Genomic DNA, 21419 nt, shown 5'->3' with positions numbered 1-21419 from the left:
CATTAAATAAATAAATGAATAATACAAATAAAGAAAAGATCCTCACATAAATAAATTTGGCTGGAAAATTCCGAACCTGGCAACCCTGAAGTGACGTCAACCAGGCGAGGTGAATAGCGCCAGTGCCCTCCGCTGTTTAAAGTGAATATCGATTCATTATACACTTAACCGATTCGAATCGTTACACATGTGAATCGATTTTTAACTGTCTTGTGGTTACATCCCTAGTAATGTGTAATGTGTTTGTTTAGGGAGAACCATCCAGACCTGTTAGAGAATACTGGTAAGAAAGGCTCCATCGTGCCACAGAAACCACTGACCCCACAGCAGCTGTGGTACAACCACGAGAAGAAGGCCTTCCTTAAAATTCACCCCAGCGTAAGTTTCATTGACTAGATGATATTCACAGTTTGTGTCATTTCTCCAACCAGCCAACATGCAGCATTTAAGCAAGAGTGTAAACAGAATGGGTGTGTCTTTTGTGTCCAGGGGACCAGTAAAGACATCAAGGAAAGTCTGGGGAGGAAGTGGACACAGCTGCCAGACAAAAAGAGACTAAAGTGGATCAGCAAATCTCTGGAGCAACATAAACAGTACGAGGTTAGTCTACTGTCCTGTTCCTTTACTCACTCACTTTCTTAACCGCTTATCCAATCAGGGTCACGGGGTGGGGCGGGAGCCTATCCCAGCTTTTCAGTGGGCGCAAGGCACACAGTAACACCTTGGACAAGGCAGACACACACACCCATTCACCAATAGGGCATTTCAGTGTCTCCAATTAACCTGAGTTTTGAAATGTGGTAGGAAACCGGAGCTCTCTGAAGAAACCCACACAGACACAGGGAGAACATGCAAACTCTGCAAGGAGTAGAGTTTCCGCCTGGGGATTGAACCAACAGTCCAAAGACATGCAGTCAGATGAATTGGAGATACAAAATCGTCTGTGACAGTGTTTGACATTTAAATTGTGAACAAATACACCTTGAGTAATGAGAAATCACCCGTCCTGTCATTGTGTAATAAGTCAAAATGTGTAATACATGACATCCTAATAAAAAAAAAATAAAAAAAAGTAACGTGACTTATTGTATTAAAACAGTGACTGAGGAATTCAATTAGTGGAGAGAACTTATGAGCAGTAATACTTAAGAGAGGTTTAGTGTTTCTATGTCGTTCTTTTAGTACATTAAACCACATTAAGCTTTTTTTATGATAAGCGTTTCAGCACCCCGAGCTATAACACAAGTTTAAAAGTGAAACAGTGAGGAAAAACACAGCTAAACACAGATACATGTAGATTCTTTCAGAGTGGATTTGACGGTTATTCCACACAAATGTATATTCGTCTCATATTCGCACTTGATGACGTTTACTGCACCTCTTAAGCCAAGTGCTGTACAAAGTGGCAGTTTGCGCCGAGGCTCGAGGTGAGCGAAAAGGTCAATATATGGGAAGTATATGGGATCAAGTCAACAGAAAGAACAGTGTTATTGTTTTATTACTAAACATGAACAGATTTTAAAACTACCAAGAGTTTTTAAATTTAATCGTGAAATTCTGATGTTTCCAGGAGACGATGCGGGAGTTTATCCAGCAGCACCCGCAGCTAAACCTGACCGAAGACAACATCGTCAAGAACACTTTGACCAAGGCCGAAAGACAGCTCAAAGACAAGTTCGATGGTCGGCCAGGCAAACCACCATCGTAAGTGTTTCATTGGGGAAAATGGAATTTAGCAAGGAGCAACTGATCGTTGGGTGTCTAGACCTATTACCAGTCATTGCCTTGTATTACCAGTCATTGCCCTGTACCCATATACTTTGTGTGCTGCTAATGCCATGTCTTCTACTTTATCTATGCTTTCTTCAGGAACGGTTACTCAATGTTCTGCGCCGAGCTGATGTCTGGTATGAAAGACGTTCCCAGCACTGAGCGCATGGTCATGTGCAGCCAGCGTTGGAAACTCCTCAAACAGAATGAAAAAGATGCTTATCAGAAACGCTGTGAACAGGTTGGACCATCACACTGCGGAAAATCTAGCAACCAACATAAGTTTTCAGTATATATACATTATATCAGCTCCACTTACCCTGTAGGAGCACTTTGTAATTCTACAATTACTGACTGTAGTCCATCTGTTTCTATGCATGCTTTGTTAGCCCCCTTTCATGCTGTTCTTCAATGGTCAGGACTCTCCAGGACCACTACAGAGCAGGTATTATTTGGGTGGTGGATCATTCTCAGCACTGCAGTGACACTGACATGGTGGTGGTGTGTTAGTGTGTGTTGTGCTGGTATGAGTGGATCAGACACAGCAGCGCTGCTGGAGTTTTTAAACATCTCACTGTCACTGCTGGACTGAGAATAGTCCACCAATCTAAAATATATCCAGTCTACAGCACCCCCATGGGCAGCGTCCTGTGATCACTGATGAAGGTCTAGAAGATGACCAACTCAAACAACGCATCAATAGATGAGCGATCGTCTCTGACTTTACATCTACAAGGTGGACCAACTAGGTAGGAGTGGACAGTGAGTGGACACTCTGTTTAAAAACTTCAGCAGCGCTGCTGTGTCTGATCCACTCATACCAGCACAACACACACTAACACACCACCACCATGTCAGTGTCACTTCAGTGCTGAGTGATCCACCACCTAAATAATACTTCCTCTGTGGGGGTCCTGACCATTGAAGAACAGGGTGAAAGCAGGTTTAAAAAAAAGTATGGACTACAGTCAGTAATTGTAGAACTACAAAGTGCTTCTATATGGTAAGTGGAGCTGATAAAATGGACAGTGAGTGTAGAAACAAGGTTTTAATGTTTGTGAAAAAAAACTGGGCTAAATTTGATATACAGAGTAGTATGATCTATTGTGGTGACATCAAATAATATCAAAACTTATGATATATATTTTTCTTTTTCTTTTTTCAGAAAAAGAAAGAATTTGAAGTGGAGATGACCCGTTATCTGTGTGTAAGTTTGTATAATATTGTGCTTTCTTGCTTGTTTTCACACCTCACAAATCACTGAATTTTAAAAACTATAGGATAGTGTGTAAAAAGCTTAAATTTAGTTATGCCAAGTTCACACTACATGACTTTCCAAGTCGTCAGGTCGCTGTACAGTTCACACTACACCACTGGATCTCTTGTAAGCGGGAGTCTTTGAAGTCGGCGTGTATTTCACACAAAACTACATTTTGTCACGAAAACAAACGCGAGATGTGACGAGAGGTTTAATGATACCACGTCCGAAAATGCACGTCAACAAGTAGCGAGCGATCAAACTTTGTGTGCGTAAAACAAAGAGAAAAAATAAATGAATCTGAGTGGATTTGGCTTGGATTGTTGTGTAGTGAGTTGGAGGTTAATACATATTTCTTGCAATGCAACGTTGGTGTTTTGTAGAGAACGATGAGGTCAGAAATACTGTAAAACTTGTGTGTGCACCGGTGTATTCTGATATAAACTATATTAAGCCCATGTACCACCTTTAACACTCCTCCCCTGCGTTTCCCCTCACACCGTATCTTGTGTTCTCATTGGCTGTTCGACATAGCACTCATTGCCAGTCGGGCAACTCAGATCAGATATCTCACATGCTAGAAATCTCGATTCAGACGCTCGGATCGAGTTGTTGAGTAGTTCACACATAGCGATTGAGAGCAGAGTTTCGATCGCCGAGCAAACGCCGAGTTGCTCCCGAGCCGGCAAATCTAGCGCCGACCAGTCGGCGAGCGAAAATCAGGGCAAAAGTCGTGTAGTGTGAACTAGGCATTACGCTTACATTTACATTTTCAGCATTAAGCAGACGCCTTTATCCAAAGCGACTTACAGTACAGTATACAATCTGAGCAATTGAGGGTTAAGGGCCTTGCTCAGGGGCCCAACAGTGGCAGCCTGGCAGTGGTGGGGCTTGAACCAGCGACCTTTCAATTACTAGTCTAGTACCTTAACCACTAGGCTACAACTGCCCCTGGTGCCTCAGGCCATTCAAACCAGTGGGCAGAGGCGGCACAACCCGCTAACATGCCAGCTGACATCTCCCTCTGTGTACCAAAAGCGGTAATCACATACTGCCCTAGCTGTTCTTGAACTGAGGTTTAATTTATTTTTAACAATTTTAGAGCATCTCAGAGGAGGAGCAGCAGAGAATCTTGGCAGAGCAGAAGATGGCTGGTTTTAAAAGGGGCAGCGGAAACGCTGTTAAAAAGAACGTAAAAGCAAAGGTAAGTTTGATTGCTTTTTCTGAATCTAATAGATAGATAAAAGGATTTTAAGGAAACTTGCTGTCCAGTTACATTAGTTAGGGGTGAATTGTTTGATGAGTAATAATTAGGTTATTTGTGAATTAGGTTATAAAGGCATGGTAAAAAAATGCATAGTTAAGGCACAATTGGCAGATACGGGCTTTTAGTTTAGTACATCCCAACTGTGCATGCAGAATAGCTAAATAAAAAATATATTTATGTATTCAGTACTAATATAGACATTCTCATGTGGCTCATGTTTTTTTTTTTTTTTTATTCTACTTAAGCTTTTTATGCATGTATTGGTGCAGGGCTTCTTTCCTGCACTGCAGCATTTTTTAGTATTACGTCCGGAAGTAGGGCTGGGCGATTTTCACGATTAATCCGGTTAATTCGAATGAACATTTTCACACGATGTTAGAAATGTGACAATCGGGCCGCTCAGGTGGCGCAGCGGTTGAAAGACACGCTGCAACCAGAGCTGGATTCTGAGTACCTCGTATCGAATCCAGCTCTGCCTCACAGGTTCGAGGCCGAGTGGCTGTATGGGCAACGATTGGTCGGTTGCTCAGTTGGGGGGTGGGACGGAGAACCGGATGTGGGTCTCTGTCTGTCAGAATGCGATTGCGACCTCTGCCGGCTGATTAGAGGCGCCTGCACAGAGATGGGGAAGGAGTGCTCTTAGGGTGTGTCTCTCGCATGCAACGCTAGGTGGCGCCAAACTCATCAATGTGCGGGTGGCAAAAATTCATCCGGCTGCTGCCCATGTTTCGGAGGGGATATGGGTTAGCTTCGATCTCCTCGGTCAGGGCAGGGTTCGGCATAGACAGAGAGGAAGCACGATGCAAACTGAACAACTGGATGTGCTAAAAGGGCAGAAAAAGGGGAAAAATGAAAAAATGTGACAATCGCGATTGTTTATATTGTTTATATACTTTATATATACAATATATATATATATATATATATATATATACACGATGACGGCTAGATTCAGAAATAAGGCACGCAAACAAGATCGGCAATACTTCACAACGAGACAAACAAACAGAAGTGTTTAAATAAGATTCATGGAATTGAACACAGCTGAACCGAATCAAAATTGGATTGGCTGACCGGGGACATTTGATAGTCCTGTGAGAGTCCGTGGGCGCATGGGAATTGTAGTCCATATTGTTAGAAGCAGAACGTGCCACCTCCATCTACCCCTCAGTCACAAGAGGACAGAATCAAAGCTGAGCTGACTGCTTACTTGATGTCCGCTAGCGTAGATACTGATACAGACTCACTTCATTGGTGGTAACGGTACATACATAACAAAGAACTATTGTGTGCTTAATGTAAGGAGGTTTTGCGTGAGTTGTTTGTGAGCTATTCTCAAAAAGGATATAGCTAATTAAGATCTGTTTTGTTTTATTTATTGTTAATTACTGTTATATTGTTATTGTTATAAAGTTTGAGTCCCTTGAAAGGATAATTATAGATGGTGCTGTTACTATTTTTGCACCTCTGCATTCTTTTAAATTAAAAATACAAAAAAGAAAAGAAATGTGAGTCTTTTTTTCATTTGCATTATACAAGAACAAACAAAAAAAAATCGGAATCGAGAATCGGTAATAAATTTGAAAATAATCGAGATTTTTTTTTGTTGCAATATCTCCCAGCCCTATCCGGAAGCATAAAGTGCAGTAAAGTAGTATTTGTCCCCCTCCTTATTTCCAATTTAGCATAGCCAGTCTACATTTTGGGACCCCACTGGCGCCCAAGGAGGGTGTATATTTGCCTCACACACACTCCCTCCGATCTGTGCGGAGTCCACCAATCCTTTCTTATTCTCCCATACTTCAGCGGATTTGCGCATGCGGTTGGCTTCGCGCACGGAGAGCCACGCCCCGATCTCTGTGCTCCTCCATATCTGTACAGGCACCCTGGGCAACCAAGGTCTTCCAACAGCTTTGATAACCCCAACAACCCTCCACCAAATTTTGTCTTCTACAGGCACTTGCCAATAGAGGGCGCCTAGCCGACCAGTAGCAAAGCCGAGATTCGAATTTGGAAGCTCAGGATCTCAGCGCTGGTGTGCTAGCAGATTATCACGCTGCTCCACCTGGGCTTTGGTTTAAATTTTTTGTTTGTTTTTTTGTTTTTGTTACACTATATGGTTTTACATCGTCACATGGGCGGCACGGTGGCTAAGTGGGTAGCACAGTCGCCTCACAGCAAGAAGGTCCTGGGTTTGATCCCCAGGTGGGGTGGTCCGGGTCCTTTCTGTGTGGAGTTTGCATGTTCTCCCCGTGTCCATGTGGGTTTCCTCCGGGTGCTCCAGTTTCCTTCCACAGTCCAAAAACATGCAAGTGAGGTGAATTGGAGATTACAAAATTGTCCATGACTGTGTTTGATATAACCTTGTGAACTAATGAACCTTGTGTAATGAGTAACTACCGTTCCTGTCATAAATATAACCAAAGTGTTTAAAACATAATGTTAAAATCCTAACTAACAAACAAACATTGTCACATAGAATGTAATATAAGACATGGGTAACAACACAAAGAAAACCAAACGCAGCTAATAAATCATTGTTTTATTTAGTGAAGAAATGTAAAATCATATATCACATGTAAAAAAGACACCCCCTCAAGAGTAAAGCTATCTGCTTAAGTCTGTAGGTTCCAGACCATATGTGTACATAAAGATAAAGTTCATCGTTTTCTTTAGTTAAACGCTTTGTAGCATTTATGGCTTCTACCTTTTTACGTTTGCAGACTAGTCCATTGAAGCCCAAGAGGCCAATCTCAGCCATGTTCATCTTTTCTGAGGAGAAGAGGCCGAAGCTTCAGCAAGAGAGGCCTGACTTGTCTGACAACGAGCTCACTAGACTCCTGGCCCGCATGTGGAATGACCTTACTGATAAGAAGAAGGTAGCATCATTTTAGAACGTGCATCTGCATTTATCCAGTGTGTTAAGGTCTAGTAGGGTCTGTTAAGGTCTAGTAGGGTCTGTTCAGGTCTAGTAGGGTCTGTTCAGGTCTAGTAAGGTCTAGTAGGTTCTGTTAAGGTCTAGTAGGGTATGTTCAGGTCTAGTAAGGTCTAGTAGGGTCTGTTAAGGTCTAGTAGTAAGACCCTTAACCCTCCCTGCTGACCCTGCGCTCTGACTACAGCTTTTAAACTATGATGCACAAAAAGAGAATTTCGTTGTACTGTACACCTGTATATGTAATTATGACAAATAAAGGCATTCTGTTTTGTTTTCATGCTTCTGAAAAAGCTTTTGGTCTGGAAAAGACATTCTGGCCAGTGTCTGTAGGAATTGTTACTTATTCAGTCAGAAGAGCATTTGTGAAGGTAGATGCTGATGTTGGACGTGAAGGCATGGTTCGAAATCAAAATTCCATTATTACCTGTAGGTGATAAATGGGGTGACGGTCTGGTCCTTGTGCAGGCCACAAAACCTGAGAGCTGAACCTGGATCTCAGCAGTCGTGAGCTAGCCTATAAGACCGCTGATCCACTCGAGCGCCATCACTAACATAAGGATAATGTAGGACTGATAGAATGCCTACATTTGTCAAGTATTAACGTGTACAGTACAATAAAATTCTTTATTTGCATATGGACAGAGCACAGGGGCAGCCGTTGTATGGCGCCTCTGGAGCCAATAGGGTTAACGCCCTTGCTCAAGGGCCCAACAGTGGCTGCATGACAGAGCCAGGATCCAAACCCACAATAGTTCTTCTAGTTGGTTACCCACAGCTCTACCCACTAGGCTGCCACTGTCCCTTGTCCTGTGATATTTAGTTAAATATTCCTAAAAGTATACAAAGCATATATGATATTTTGCTCAAAGCCAAAATCTTTACTATATTTCAGGAAAAATACAAGAATCTGGAGGCTGTGCTGAAAGCAGAGTCAGAGAAACGAAGCAAAGAAGAGCAAACCAAGCTGCCAGACCCACCCAAGACTGCACAGGAAATTTGGCAACACAGTGTTATTGGGGATTACTTGGCCAGATTTAAGGTAGGGCGAATGGATACTAAGAGTTACACAATGATATGACTTCAATCCACTGGAATGTTAATATTAGTTAATATGCAATAGTAATAATATATTTAAATATATTAATGCTATATTATATATTATTTATTAGTTTATTAATATACGTTAATATGTAATAATAGTATATTAACAAAACTAGTTTCTGTTGTTTAGGTTTTTTCTTATTTATGCATTTTTCACTTTAAATCTTAATCTAGTCATTTCTAATTACCCAGCTGTATCTCCTTCACTGCTGCAGACCCCTACCCTGTCACTCACACTCTCCCTTTGTATGTAGTAGCCAACCTTTACTTTTCACCAACCAAAGACCAAACATACCCCTTTTCCACCGACGCGGTTCCGGTTCGGTTCCGGTTCCCGAACTTGTGTTTGAACCGGTTCCACGTGTTTCCACCGAAAAAAAGAGGTTCCAGACAGCGAACTTGCATTCTAATTTGGGACCACAGAACACATAGTTTTTCAGCAAGAACCGTGACATCATCTGTGGGCGTGTCAGTGTAGAGGTTCGGAGTGGACGTTTTCACATGAGACATTATAACATGATATAAAATTTAAACCACTTTCATCTTTTAAAGTCACCCGATTAAAATTTGAGCCAGTGTGCCGCTGATATTTTCAAAGCTATGAACTGTGTGATACAACGTGGTAAAAGTGACCCGGACAGTATAAACGCTTAACGTGGCTTGTTTTACTAAAACAATGACCGATGAATTTGGGCAGCACAGAGCACTTATAACCAGTAATAACGAAGATAAATTGAGTGTTTCTGTGTCATACTTTTAGTACATTCAGTCACGTTATGCTTTATTAGGTGAAGCTTTTTGCAGATTTAGAACCCCGAGCTGCATAAACACCACACATGAAGTAAATCCAGCTAAACACAGATACATGTGGAGCTTTTAGAGTGGATTTGATGGTTGTTCCACACATGGATGTTCGTGTCGTGGAACTTTAGTGGTGTTTTATCGCTCAAGCCGAGCGCTCAGCAAATCGGCTATTTACGCTGAGGGTCGCGGTGAAAGCGAAGCGCAAAACGCTACTCACGTCAATGAACTAAAGAAAACAACAACTGCAACAAACACGTCTACGTCTTCTGATCACAAACAGATAAGCGATGCTTTTTACATAAAATGAACATATGTTCAGCCGCACATAATCTAAACGCTCCGCCATCATGTTACAACTTTTTGCTTTCGCTGTGTAACGCCCACTGTTGATGACGCAGGCTTGGTTCCCAAAAACTGGTGGAAACTGGGTCGGTTCTCCACAAAACACCAAGGTTCGAAGAAACCTGAACAGAACCGGTTCAAGAACCAGGGTTCTTTCGGTGGAAGCAGTGTCGTATATGGTAGTCACACACTGATCTCCATTATTCCCCGTCTCTGTGCAGGCACCTTTGGCCTGCCAGCCGAGGCTGCAGTTGCAGCAGTAAAGAGAAACCCTTTCAGCCCTCCTACTTTCGGATAAAGCCAATCATGTCTGTGTGGGCACCCGGCCAGCCGATATTACTCACTGCTCGCTATGACCGATAACAAACAAAGATTATTGGATTAACCAAAAAAGTAATTTGATTAGTTTGGAGTTTAGGGTATTCAATCATCCTTGCCTTATTGTAAAATTTCATTGTAATTTCGCAGAATGACCGACCAAAGGCACAGAAAGCCATGGAAGCCACCTGGAACACAATGGAGAAGAAGGAGAAGATTGTGTGGATCAAAAAGGCTGCAGAGGACCAGAAAAGATACGAGGTAGGTTAAGCGTAGATGGAGTTTGCCGGGGCTTGGCACTTATTTAAATGATTGGGTAATGTTAAAACGCTATAAAAATAAAAATGGGTTTTAGACTAGGACATTTTTTTCATTTGATTAACTTTCATAAAACCTGAATATCACATCAGAATAAAGATGGTGTAAGATAAATGTGTACATTTCACTCCTTACCCTTACTAAAGTAGTTTAAAGCTATAATGTCTTTACAGGTTGTGTTTTGCATTTAGCCTTACTTTTCTGGACTAAGGTTTATTTCTGAGGGTCATTCTACTGACTGTATTGTACAGTACAACACATGGACTGTAAAACTGATAAACTCCAAATAGGGCACATGTGGTGAATATAAAGCTGGTTGTGATTAGACATAACTGTTATAGCTAGTGTGTGTGTAAATGCTGTATTTTTAAATTGTTAAATAACTCAAAAACATAAAGTGTGAATTTAAGTTTCCTATATTTTTACAGAATGTCAGTAAATGTTTCAGATACAAAATTTAACAGATTTTAATTATTTAAATTAAATTACATTTAAATTAAAATGTAATGTTTACAGTGTTTTGTAAATTCAAGAAAAAATGTACTAGCATATTGCTGCTGAAATGGGTTTGAATCCTAGCAGTGCTATTGGCCGGTTGGGTGTTAATTAATTTTATTTATTAGGATTTAAATGTCATGTTTTACACACTTTGGTTGGGCGGCACGGTGGCTAAGTGGGTAGCACTGTCGCCTCACAGCAAGAAGGTCCTGGGTTCAATCACCAGGTGGGGCGGTCCGAGTCTGTTCTGTGTGGAGTTTGCATGTTCTCCACCTGTCCGTGTTTCCTACAGGAGCTCCGGTTTCCTCCCACAGTCCAAACCTTGTGAACTGAAGAATCTTGTGTAATGAGTAACTACCATTTCTGTCATGAATGTGGCCAAGGTGTAAAACATGACGTTAAAATCCTAATAAAAAAAACAAACACGCTTTGGTTACATTCATGACAGGACAGGTAACACAAGATTTATCAGTTCAAGTTTAATGTCAAACACAGTCACAGACAATTTTGTATCTCCAGTTCATCTCACTTGCATGTCTTTGGACTGTGGGAGGAAACCGGAGCTCCCGGAGGAAACCCGCACAGACACAGGGAGAGCATGCAAACTCCACACAGGATGGACCCGGACCGCTCCACCTGGGAATCGAACCCAGGGCGGTCTTGTGAAGCAACAGTGCTATCCATCGAGTCACCATGCCGCCAGTTGGGTGTCTACACAGACGTGATTTGCTGTGTCACAAGGAAAGGGCGTGGCCAAATAGTTTCGTTATTGATAGGTGCACTTGTAAGTGTAAATAAATAGAAGTTGGGTTGTGTGGTGTAAGAACTGTGCTGCTGGAAATGAATATAAATGACAGTTTTGAAGGTATATTTAGTCAAATGAATACAGGTTAGCATATTGATTTGCAACCAATAAAATATTTAACACAAGTTAACTACTCATATTTCCAGTTTGAAAGTGATGTGCCTTTTATCTTACCTTCTTTTACTTTTCAGAGAGATCTGAGTGAGATGCGATCCCCTGCTACATTGCTTGCCTCAGGGAAGAAGATGAAGTTTGAAGGGGAGCCCAAAAAACCACCCTCGTAAGTTTGACTTGTTGTGTGCATGCTTCTTATCTGTTCCACCAACTGTGTTTGAATTAAGGATGCACCGATCCAACTTTTTCAGTTCCGATACCGATACGATACATATACTTTGCATATCGGTCGGTACCCGATACCGATCCGATACCATTGTTAAATTAATAAACCGTATACTTTATCATGTGGGAAAGACTTAAGTACGGAGCCCCTAAGGTGACATCCCCTAAAAAAAAAAAAAACGCGTGGCCACGACTTAGTAAGGAGTGGGAATGAGATCGTGACCACAACTTAAAAAGGTTGAAACAGTTGAATATTGTTTACTCTGTTTACTTTATTGACTATCGTGTCAATAAACAGAATGGACGATTAAAGCATTGTACTTGCTTACTTTTATATTTATTACATCTACAACAGTAGCGAACATTAACGTGTGTATTAATTACTATGACAACTTGCATACATCTGTGTGTGCGTCGCTCTTACAGTTCCGTACTGAAACATAAAACATCACACGTTCCATACATTAACACATGTTAGGGTTGAATATGGTGAAACAGTTGAATATGGTGTGTTCATTTGTTACACACAGGAGGGAGACTGCATATTACATCAAGGCTCCAAAACAAACAATCTACGGCTAACAACATGTGTTAATGTATGGAACGTGTGATGGTTTTATGTTTCAGTACGGAACTGTTAGAGCGACGCACACACAGATGTATGCGAGTTGTCATAGTAATGTTTATACACACGTTAATGTTCGCTGCTGTTGTAGATGTAATAAATATGAAGTAAGCAAGTACAATGCTTTAATCGTCCATTCTGTTTATTGACACGATAGTCAAGAAAGTAAACAGAGTAAACAATATTCAACTGTTTCAACCTTTTTAAGTCGTGGCCACGATCTCATTCCCACTCCTTACTAAGTCGTGGTCACGCGTTAATAAGGCGTGGGAACGCGTTAATTAAGTCGTGGCCACGCGTTATTTTTTTTTAGGGGATGTCACCTTAGGGGCTCCGTACTTAAGGCATCAGGATTGACTTAAACATTACTAAGTTTGCAAAACAAAATATAATTAACACAGATATAAATGTACTGAACTGCTATTTATTTGTCAATAAAATAATAAACAATTGTGCAGGACCTTGGCACAGCATTCAGATTCAAAATAAAAAAGGCAATAAATAATTTAATAAATTAAATGTATCAGTTGAAACTGAAGTAGTTACACAAACAGTAATTAGTCTTATTTTTTAAATATGTAGTGTAAACAGTAATTCAAAATAAAATGTTGCCATCGACTTTGTTGGCATAGCAAGCGTGAAATACCTCCATGCAGCTGACTCTTTGGCTCGCTCCATGTTGTTGTTCCTGTTTGTGTTCTACGCCATACATCAGCAGCACGTCCTGTATGGGCTTAGCACGCGATGCAAACGAATTAAAGTGAACGTATCGGCCCCATGGATCGGGACTAATTATCCGATACCCGATCTATCTCATTTTGGTAATATCGGGACCGATATCCGATCTTAATATCGGATCGGTGCATCCCTAGTTTGAATGGCACATCAGTAAATCGTCCCCTTGTCAGGAGACTAATAGAGAACTCATTAGGTTTCTGTCACAATAGTCACAGACTGCTTTAAGCTCCTTGCTGTACAACATGTCTGCAATTCTGCTGGCTAATATTTCTCTTATGAGATTGCATTAAAACATTGATTGATAATTGTCAAGATCAGATTGGTTTGCAGCTGTTTTCTATATGCAGACACTCTCAACTTCACCTCTTTGATCTTTGCCACCCCTCCCAGGAACGGCTATCAGAAATTCTCCCAGGAAATGCTATCGGGTGGGGAGCTAAACCATCTACCCATGAAGGAGCGCATGACCGAGATTGGTGGCCGCTGGCAGAGGCTCCCGCAGAAAGAAAAAGATCGCTACAAGAAGATCGCAGAGGAGAAACAAAAGCAGTACAAAGTGCTGCACGAACAGTGGCTAGCGGTACTTACTCACTCACTATTGGTTCTGTTTTTATTCTGCATGTTTCCTCCCAAAACTAAAAACATACGTATATATATATATACAGTGTATCACAAAAGTGAGTACACCCCTCACATTTCTGCAGATATTTAAGTATATCTTTTCATGGGACAACACTGACAAAATGACACTTTGACACAATGAAAAGTAGTCTGTGTGCAGCTTATATAACAGTGTAAATTTATTCTTCCCTCAAAATAACTCAATATACAGCCATTAATGTCTAAACCACCCGCAACAAAAGTGAGTACACCCCTAAGAGACTACACCCCTAAATGTCCAAATTGAGCACTGCTTGTCATTTTCCCTCCAAAATGTCATGTGACTCGTTAGTGTTACTAGGTCTCGGGTGTGCATAGGGAGCAGGGTGTTCAATTTAGTAGTACAGCTCTCACACTCTCTCATACTGGTCACTGAAAGTTCCAACATGGCACCTCATGGCAAAGAACTCTCTGAGGATCTTAAAAGACGAATTGTTGCGCTACATGAAGATGGCCAAGGCTACAAGACGATTGCCAACACCCTGAAACTGAGCTGCAGCACAGTGGCCAAGATCATCCAGCGTTTTAAAAGAGCAGGGTCCACTCAGAACAGACCTCGCGTTGGTCGTCCAAAGAAGCTGAGTGCACGTGCTCAGCGTCACATCCAACTGCTGTCTTTGAAAGATAGGCGCAGGAGTGCTGTCAGCATTGCTGCAGAGATTGAAAAGGTGGGGGGTCAGCCTGTCAGTGCTCAGACCATACGCCGCACACTACATCAAATTGGTCTGCATGGCTGTCACCCCAGAAGGAAGCCTCTTCTGAAGTCTCTACACAAGAAAGCCCGCAAACAGTTTGCTGAAGACATGTCAACAAAGGACATGGATTACTGGAACCATGTCCTATGGTCTGATGAGACCAAGATTAATTTGTTTGGTTCAGATGGTCTCAAGCATGTGTGGCGGCAATCAGGTGAGGAGTACAAAGATAAGTGTGTCATGCCTACAGTCAAGCATGGTGGTGGGAATGCCATGGTCTGGGGCTGCATGAGTGCAGCAGGTGTTGGGGAGTTATATTTCATTGAGGGACACATGAACTCCAATATGTACTGTGAAATACTGAAGCAGAGCACGATCCCCTCCCTCCGGAAACTGGGTCGCAGGGCAGTGTTCCAGCATGATAATGACCCCAAACACACCTCTAAGACGACCACTGCTTTATTGAAGAGGCTGAGGGTAAAGGTGATGGACTGGCCAAGCATGTCTCCAGACCTAAACCCAATAGAACATCTTTGGGGCATCCTCAAGCGGAAGGTGGAGGAGCGCAAAGTCTCGAATATCCGCCAGCTCCGTGATGTCGTCATGGAGGAGTGGAAAAGCATTCCAGTGGCAACCTGTGAAGCTCTGGTAAACTCCATGCCCAGGAGAGTTAAGGCAGTTCTGGGAAATAATGGTGGCCACACAAAATATTGACACTTCAGGAACTTTCACTAAGGGGTGTACTCACTTTTGTTGCCGGTGGTTTAGACATTAATGGCTGTATATTGTAATTTTGAGGGAAGAATAAATTTACACTGTTATATAAGCTGCACACAGACTACTTTTCATTGTGTCAAAGTGTCATTTTGTCAGTGTTGTCCCATGAAAAGATATACTTAAATATCTGCAGAAATGTGAGGGGTGTACTCACTTTTGTGATACTGTATATATATATATATATATATATATATATATATATATATATATATATAAAAGTGAGTACACCCCTCACATATATATATATACATACATACATACACCAATCAGCCATACCATTAAAACCACCTCCTTGTTTCTACACTCACTGTCCATTTTATCAGCTCCTTTTACCATACACTGACATGGTGGTGGTGTGTTAGTGTGTGTTGTGCTGGTATGAGTGGATCAGACACAGCAGCGCTGCCGGAGTTTTTAAATACTGTGTCCACTCACTGTCCACTCTATTAGACACTCCTACCTAGTCTGTCCACCTTGTAGATGTAAAGTCAGAGACGATCGCTCATCTATTGCTGCTGTTTGAGTTGGTCATCTTCTAGACCTTCATCAGTGGTCACAGGACGCTGCCCACGGTGCACAGTTGGCGTGATATTTTTGGTTGGTGGACTATTTTCAGTCCAGCAGTGACAGTGAGGTGTTTAAAAACTCCATCAGCATTGCTGTCTTATCTACTTATATCAGCACATCACACACTAACACACCACCACCATTCTGTAGTGGGAGAGTCCTGACCATTGAAGAACAGCATGAAAGGGGGCTAACAAAGCATGCAGAGAAACAGAATTGTAGAACTACAAAGTGCTTCTATATGGTAAGTAAAGCTGATAAAATGGACAGTGAGTGTAGAAACAAAGAGGTGGTTTTAATGTTATGTCTGATCGGTGTAAATATAAAGGGTAATTTCATTAATATTTAACTCTTTACAGAGCTTATCATCTCAAGACAGAGCAACATATAAGGAATACAATTCTTTGGTAAGTCGAAAATATCATTAAATTGTTTAGTTGTGTTTGTTGTAAAACTAAAACTGGTCCAAAGTTACCATTCGTACCTTTTTGTCTCCTGGCTGTGTAGAAAAGGAAGAACCCCGGTAGAGCAGGCGGTAGCAGCGCGAAACAAAAAGCCAAGGCCAAGACCTCAGTGAGTGTTCAAACTTAACAGGCTCTTTCAGCACAATGCTTCAGGGTGGTGCAGGACTCCTAATGCATTCTCTTTTCCTACACTGATCATGTGCACAGGACGAGGAAGAAGATGACGAAGAAGAAGATGACGACGACGATGACGAGGCTGAGAAGGAGTCTGAGGAGGAATCATCCAGCGGGGAGGAAAGTGAAGAAGCAGATGAGGACGACGATGATGTGAGATATCTAGTGTTGCGTTTGCTTTTTATGTTACAGCTCATTACCAGTAAATACTAAATATTACTTTTACGGTACACATTGTGTGGCCAAAAGTATGTGGACACTTGATCGTGAGCTTATTGGCCTGCCAAATTTGCCACAATAATGTTGTATTATGTTTAGAACCTTTCTAAATTTTTACAGAAAGGTGCCACATTTCACGGCTGTCATTAAATAACACTCATAAATGATATGATGGAATAAATGGAAGCTACAATACACAGCACAGTCTACCTTAAAGGTTAAATGTAAACCTAGAACATCCAGCGGGGTTTTCAAAGACAAAAATTCTCGTCCGTGTTTTGAAACCCCTCCCTCTGCGTTCACAGAATTGGTTGGGGCTTTTCCAAACTCAGTTACCCGAGTAGTGTTTTTAGTAGAGATGCATGAGTACCGATACTGGTATCAGGTATTTGCCCGATACCGCGCTCATTAACTTGTACTCGTACTCGCAAACGAGGCTCCGATACTAAACATCCGATACCGTGTACCTAGTGCACGTTGCTGCGTTATGCCTCGTTCACACTACACGATTTTTGCCCTGATTTTCGCTCGGCGACCGGTCGGCGCTAGATTTGCCGGCTCGGGAGCAACTCGGCGTTCGCTCGGCGATCAAAACTCGGCTCTCGATCGCCAAGTGTGAACTATCCAACAGCTCGATCCGACCGGCTCGCCGACCGCTCGGCGAACAGATCGAGTTTTCTAGCACGTCAGATATCTGATCTGAGATGTGGGACTGGCAGTGAGTGACATGTCGAACAGCCAATGAGAACGCAGGATACGGTGTGACAGGAAACGCAGGAGAGGAGTGTAAACAGGTGGGACAGGGGGATAATATAGTTTATATCAGAATACATCAGCACACACACGTTTTACAGTATTTCTGACCTGATCGTTCTCTACAAAACATAACAACAAAACACCAACATTGCAAACATATTTATTAACCTCCAACTCACTACAGAACAATCCATGCTATTCGTGTTGCCAAATCCACTCAGATTCATTTATTTTTCCTCCTTGATTTCATCACATCAGCGCACAAACACTTTGATCACTCGCTACTTGTTGACGTGCATTTTTGGACGCGGTGTCATTAAACTTCTCGTCACTTCTCACGTGTGTTTTTGTTTAAAAAAAAAACGGTATTCTAAATAGGTATTGGTATCGGTATCGACAAGTACAAAAATACATGTACTTGTACTCGTACTCGGTTGGGAAAAAATGGTATTGATGCATCCCTAGTTTTTAGCTATTTTAGACTTCAACATCTTGGCCATTTTGATCAATCGATTGCTAACTGAATTGCCGTAGGATTGCTAAGGCCGCCATATAGTGCGAATTAACCAGTAAACATGAGCCACTTGAATGCCACATGAATGGAAAGATGTTAAACTGCTAAACACACATTTTACATTTTGAATTTCATAGCAAATTGCATATTACACGGGCCCTTGAGCAAGGCCCTTAACCCTCAGTTGCACAGACTATACACTGATCAGCCATACCATTGAAACCACCTCTTTGTTTCGACACTTCTACACTTTATCAGCTCCACTTACCATATAGAAACACTTTTTAGTTCTACAACAGCGATACTAAAATCCATCCTGTCCCCTTTCTCAGAACGAAGACGAGGACGACGAAGAAGCGGAGGATAAGGAGAACAAATCCGAGAGCAGCAGCAGCGCGTCCAGCTCAGAGGATTCATCGGACTCCGAATCCGAGTGAGAGGCAGTCGGAGCAGAGCGAGCCCACAGACTGCCACAGTCCCTGTGAACTGAGCCATAAGGCCAAGCCTTGGGCCTGCACTGCACTCCTCCAGCCACCAGGGGACGCTCTCTGTCCTTATGGTGCCACCACATTCACTCACCTCTGCACGCATTCTCCTCCGCATTACGTCACACCCCCTCTGCCTTAATAAACTTGCTCGTCAAGTTTGTTGAGGACTAAGGATCCTTTATTTTCCCCCAAATCTGTAACCCAATCAGACCGATTAAGGCTTCTTTCCGCAGTCCGTACTCTTTGGGTATCGGGGGTAATGCTCGACCATCGCTTTCACTGTCTACAGGTGTCGTTGGAAGGACATAGATGGGATGGGCCCATTTTCAGGCTTTTTCTTAGATTAGCGATGGACCCGTAAGACAAAGAAATTAACGACTAGATGAGTTTCTTGAGGAGGTAAAGGGGACCAAATAATCGTAATCCATCCTCTATCCTCCTCTTCATTCTGATTATCGGCTTCATCACCTTTCCGTGCTGATTTCTCTGTGCAACCTTTAACACCTTAATGATGTTTCTTTTTCTTTTTTTTTGCTTTCCGGTTCATGATGTGGTATCTTCAGGAACATTGCGGCAGTTTTGAATGTCATCGCATGTTAATAAGCAACCGTGACTTGTGTTTGTTCTGGGTTTATTTTTTTTTAATATTTTAATTTTTAATTTTTTTTTTTCTTTTGTGTGCGACAGCCTGAAATTCCTCATTTTAATTTGGGCTTGATTTACAAAGTATTTGGCTTTAAAAAAGATGACCTGGTCTAGATGCAAACTAGTGGAATCTCCACATTATTAGTTATGATTTATTGTTCTTATCTGTTATGTGTTCAACTTTTTTATGTATTTCATATTTAAAACCATTTGCTTTGTTTTAATTGTCTCTGTAAAGGTAGGCTTATTTTAGATGTTATATCTGGTATACAAATAATCCTAATATCGGCCGCTCAGGTGGCGCAGCGGTAAAAACACACCCTGGAACCAGAGCTGGGATCTCGAATACATCGTTATCGTATCGAGTCTCGGCTCTGCCTGCCGTCCAAGGCTGAGCGGCCACACGAACGACGATTGGCCTGTTGTTCAGATGGGCGGGACTAAGCCGGATGGGGTTTCTCTCTGCTGGGCTGATTGATGACGCTTGCACAGAGATGAGAAAGAGTGCTCTCGGGGTGTGTCTCTCCGTACACGACGCTGAGCTGCACTGCACTCGTCAAAAGTGTAGATGATAAGATGCATACGGCATGCTGCCCACGTGTCGGAAGGGGCGTGAGTGGGACTAAGCCTCTCTCTGCTGGCTGATTGATGGCGCCTGCACGGAGATGAGAAAAGAGTGCTCTCGGGGTGTGTCTCTCCGTACACGACGCTGAGCTGCACTGCACTCGTCAAAGTGTAGGTGATAAGATGCATACGGCATGCTGCCCACGTGTCGGAGGGGGCGTGGGTGGGATTAAGCCTCTCCCTGCTGGCTGATTGATGGCGCCTGCACAGAGATGAGAAAAGAGTGCTCTCAGGGTGTGTCTCTCCGTACACAACGCGGAGCTGCACCGCACTCGTCAAAGTGTAGGTGATTAGATGCATACGGCATGCTGCCCACGCTTCGTTCTCCTCAATCAGAGCAGGGATCGGCATTGGTGGAGAGGAAGCATGACGCCATCGGGCAATTGGACGCGATAAAAAGAGGGAGAAAGGGGAGAAAATGTTTTTAAAAAAATATTAGTAATCCTTATATGCACTTACTAAACGGCCGAGCAGCTGGCTGTCCTGTCTGTGTTCCAATCGCTCCATTCCTCAAAATCCCCCCGTGTTTGGGTCACTGACACATTCTGATATACACCAGCTCATGAATGTAAAGGAATGTTTTATTTAATATCCTTTGTTGTGTATGTATATATATATGAACAGTTTTGGATCTCTTTCTCCCTTAGTTTCCTGTGCTTAAAAAAAAAAAAGAAAAAGACGAAAAAAAAGAGAGATTTTAAAACGCCAGTTTGTTGGATCGTCTCAGTCTCCGCCACCACACTGGTCGCTGGTGTCCCGCCGTGTTTTGCCCCATAGCACGTTTTAGGTTTGGCAGAGATATTGCATCAGTGCCCTTTAAAGTGAACGAAATGCAACGTCGAGTCCGTCCTGTGCATTTGCGTGAGTGGTTATTAATGATTGAGCTCGACACAGCACCTCTGCAATCCTGTGTAGATCCGGCAATAGGCATAAAAAGATCAGTGCAGAGGGATCCGGTTCACTGCTGTTGTAAGGTAAATGTAAATAGGACATTTTCGTTTTCTAGCAAGTACACTTGGTTTCATTTGGATTTTTCATTTGATTCAACTTCCCAAGTGGTTCGTGCTGTAACCAGGGGTTTAAATTCATCTGCGAATTGCTCTGAGGAGGGATCATTTTAAATATGAATATGTTAAATATGTTTTAGTTTTATATCCCTCTGCTGTTTGTTTATTTGTAGAAATGGCAAAAAAAAAATTTGTACTGCTAATTTGGAAAATTTGGATGTTTTCTATAGTTAAAGGTGTTCTATTCCTGGAATATACCATTTGATCAAATAAACTTGTCTTTAGCAACTGTTTGGTGTGGTTTTTTTTGGGGGGGGGGGTGGGTTGTAAAGTTTCCTTGAACTATGATATTTAAGTATTTAATTAACTAACTAATTAACTAATTATTTTATTAACTGTTGAGGTTAGGCCAGTCAAGTTTTTCCACACCAAACTCGCTTTCTTTATGGAGCTTGCTTTGTGCACTGGTGTGCAGTCATGTTGGAACAGGAAGGGGCCATCCCCAAACTGTTCCCACAACGTTTGGGAGCATGAAATTGTCCAAAATCTCCTGGTATGCTGAAGCATTAAGAGTTCATTTCACTGGAAACAACCCCACACCATAATCCCCCCCTTCACCAAACTTACACTTGGCACAATGCAGTCAGACAAGTACCGTTCTCCTGGCAACCACCAAACCCAGACTCATCCATCAGAAAAGCGTGATTCGTC

The 21419-nt window shown here is 42.2% G+C and overlaps 1 protein-coding gene across 7 annotated transcripts in view; it reads left to right on the top strand.

Moving 5' to 3' along the window:
* ubtf (upstream binding transcription factor) overlaps window positions 1–20996 on the top strand; it is a 37210-nt gene extending 16214 nt beyond the window's left edge. For all 7 annotated transcript variants that reach the window (XM_062985045.1, XM_062985042.1, XM_062985041.1 and 4 more), the window contains 15 exons: window positions 252–378; window positions 490–600; window positions 1571–1704; window positions 1870–2011; window positions 2936–2977; window positions 4131–4232; window positions 7019–7174; window positions 8123–8269; window positions 9946–10056; window positions 11608–11696; window positions 13509–13698; window positions 16177–16224; window positions 16325–16390; window positions 16489–16608; window positions 18277–20996. In XM_062985045.1, coding sequence (XP_062841115.1) covers window positions 252–378; window positions 490–600; window positions 1571–1704; window positions 1870–2011; window positions 2936–2977; window positions 4131–4232; window positions 7019–7174; window positions 8123–8269; window positions 9946–10056; window positions 11608–11696; window positions 13509–13698; window positions 16177–16224; window positions 16325–16390; window positions 16489–16608; window positions 18277–18381 — 1690 coding nt within the window. In that variant the 3' untranslated portion in view covers window positions 18382–20996. The remainder of the gene's footprint in view (window positions 1–251; window positions 379–489; window positions 601–1570; window positions 1705–1869; window positions 2012–2935; window positions 2978–4130; window positions 4233–7018; window positions 7175–8122; window positions 8270–9945; window positions 10057–11607; window positions 11697–13508; window positions 13699–16176; window positions 16225–16324; window positions 16391–16488; window positions 16609–18276) is intronic.
* The last annotated feature ends 423 nt before the right edge of the window (window positions 20997–21419 follow it).

Source organism: Trichomycterus rosablanca, chromosome 22 (assembly GCF_030014385.1).
Source record: "Trichomycterus rosablanca isolate fTriRos1 chromosome 22, fTriRos1.hap1, whole genome shotgun sequence".
In the NCBI taxonomy this organism is placed as follows: domain Eukaryota; kingdom Metazoa; phylum Chordata; class Actinopteri; order Siluriformes; family Trichomycteridae; genus Trichomycterus; species Trichomycterus rosablanca.
The sequence above is the reverse complement of the archived record's forward strand: the minus strand, read 5'-3'. Positions and strand labels throughout refer to the sequence as shown.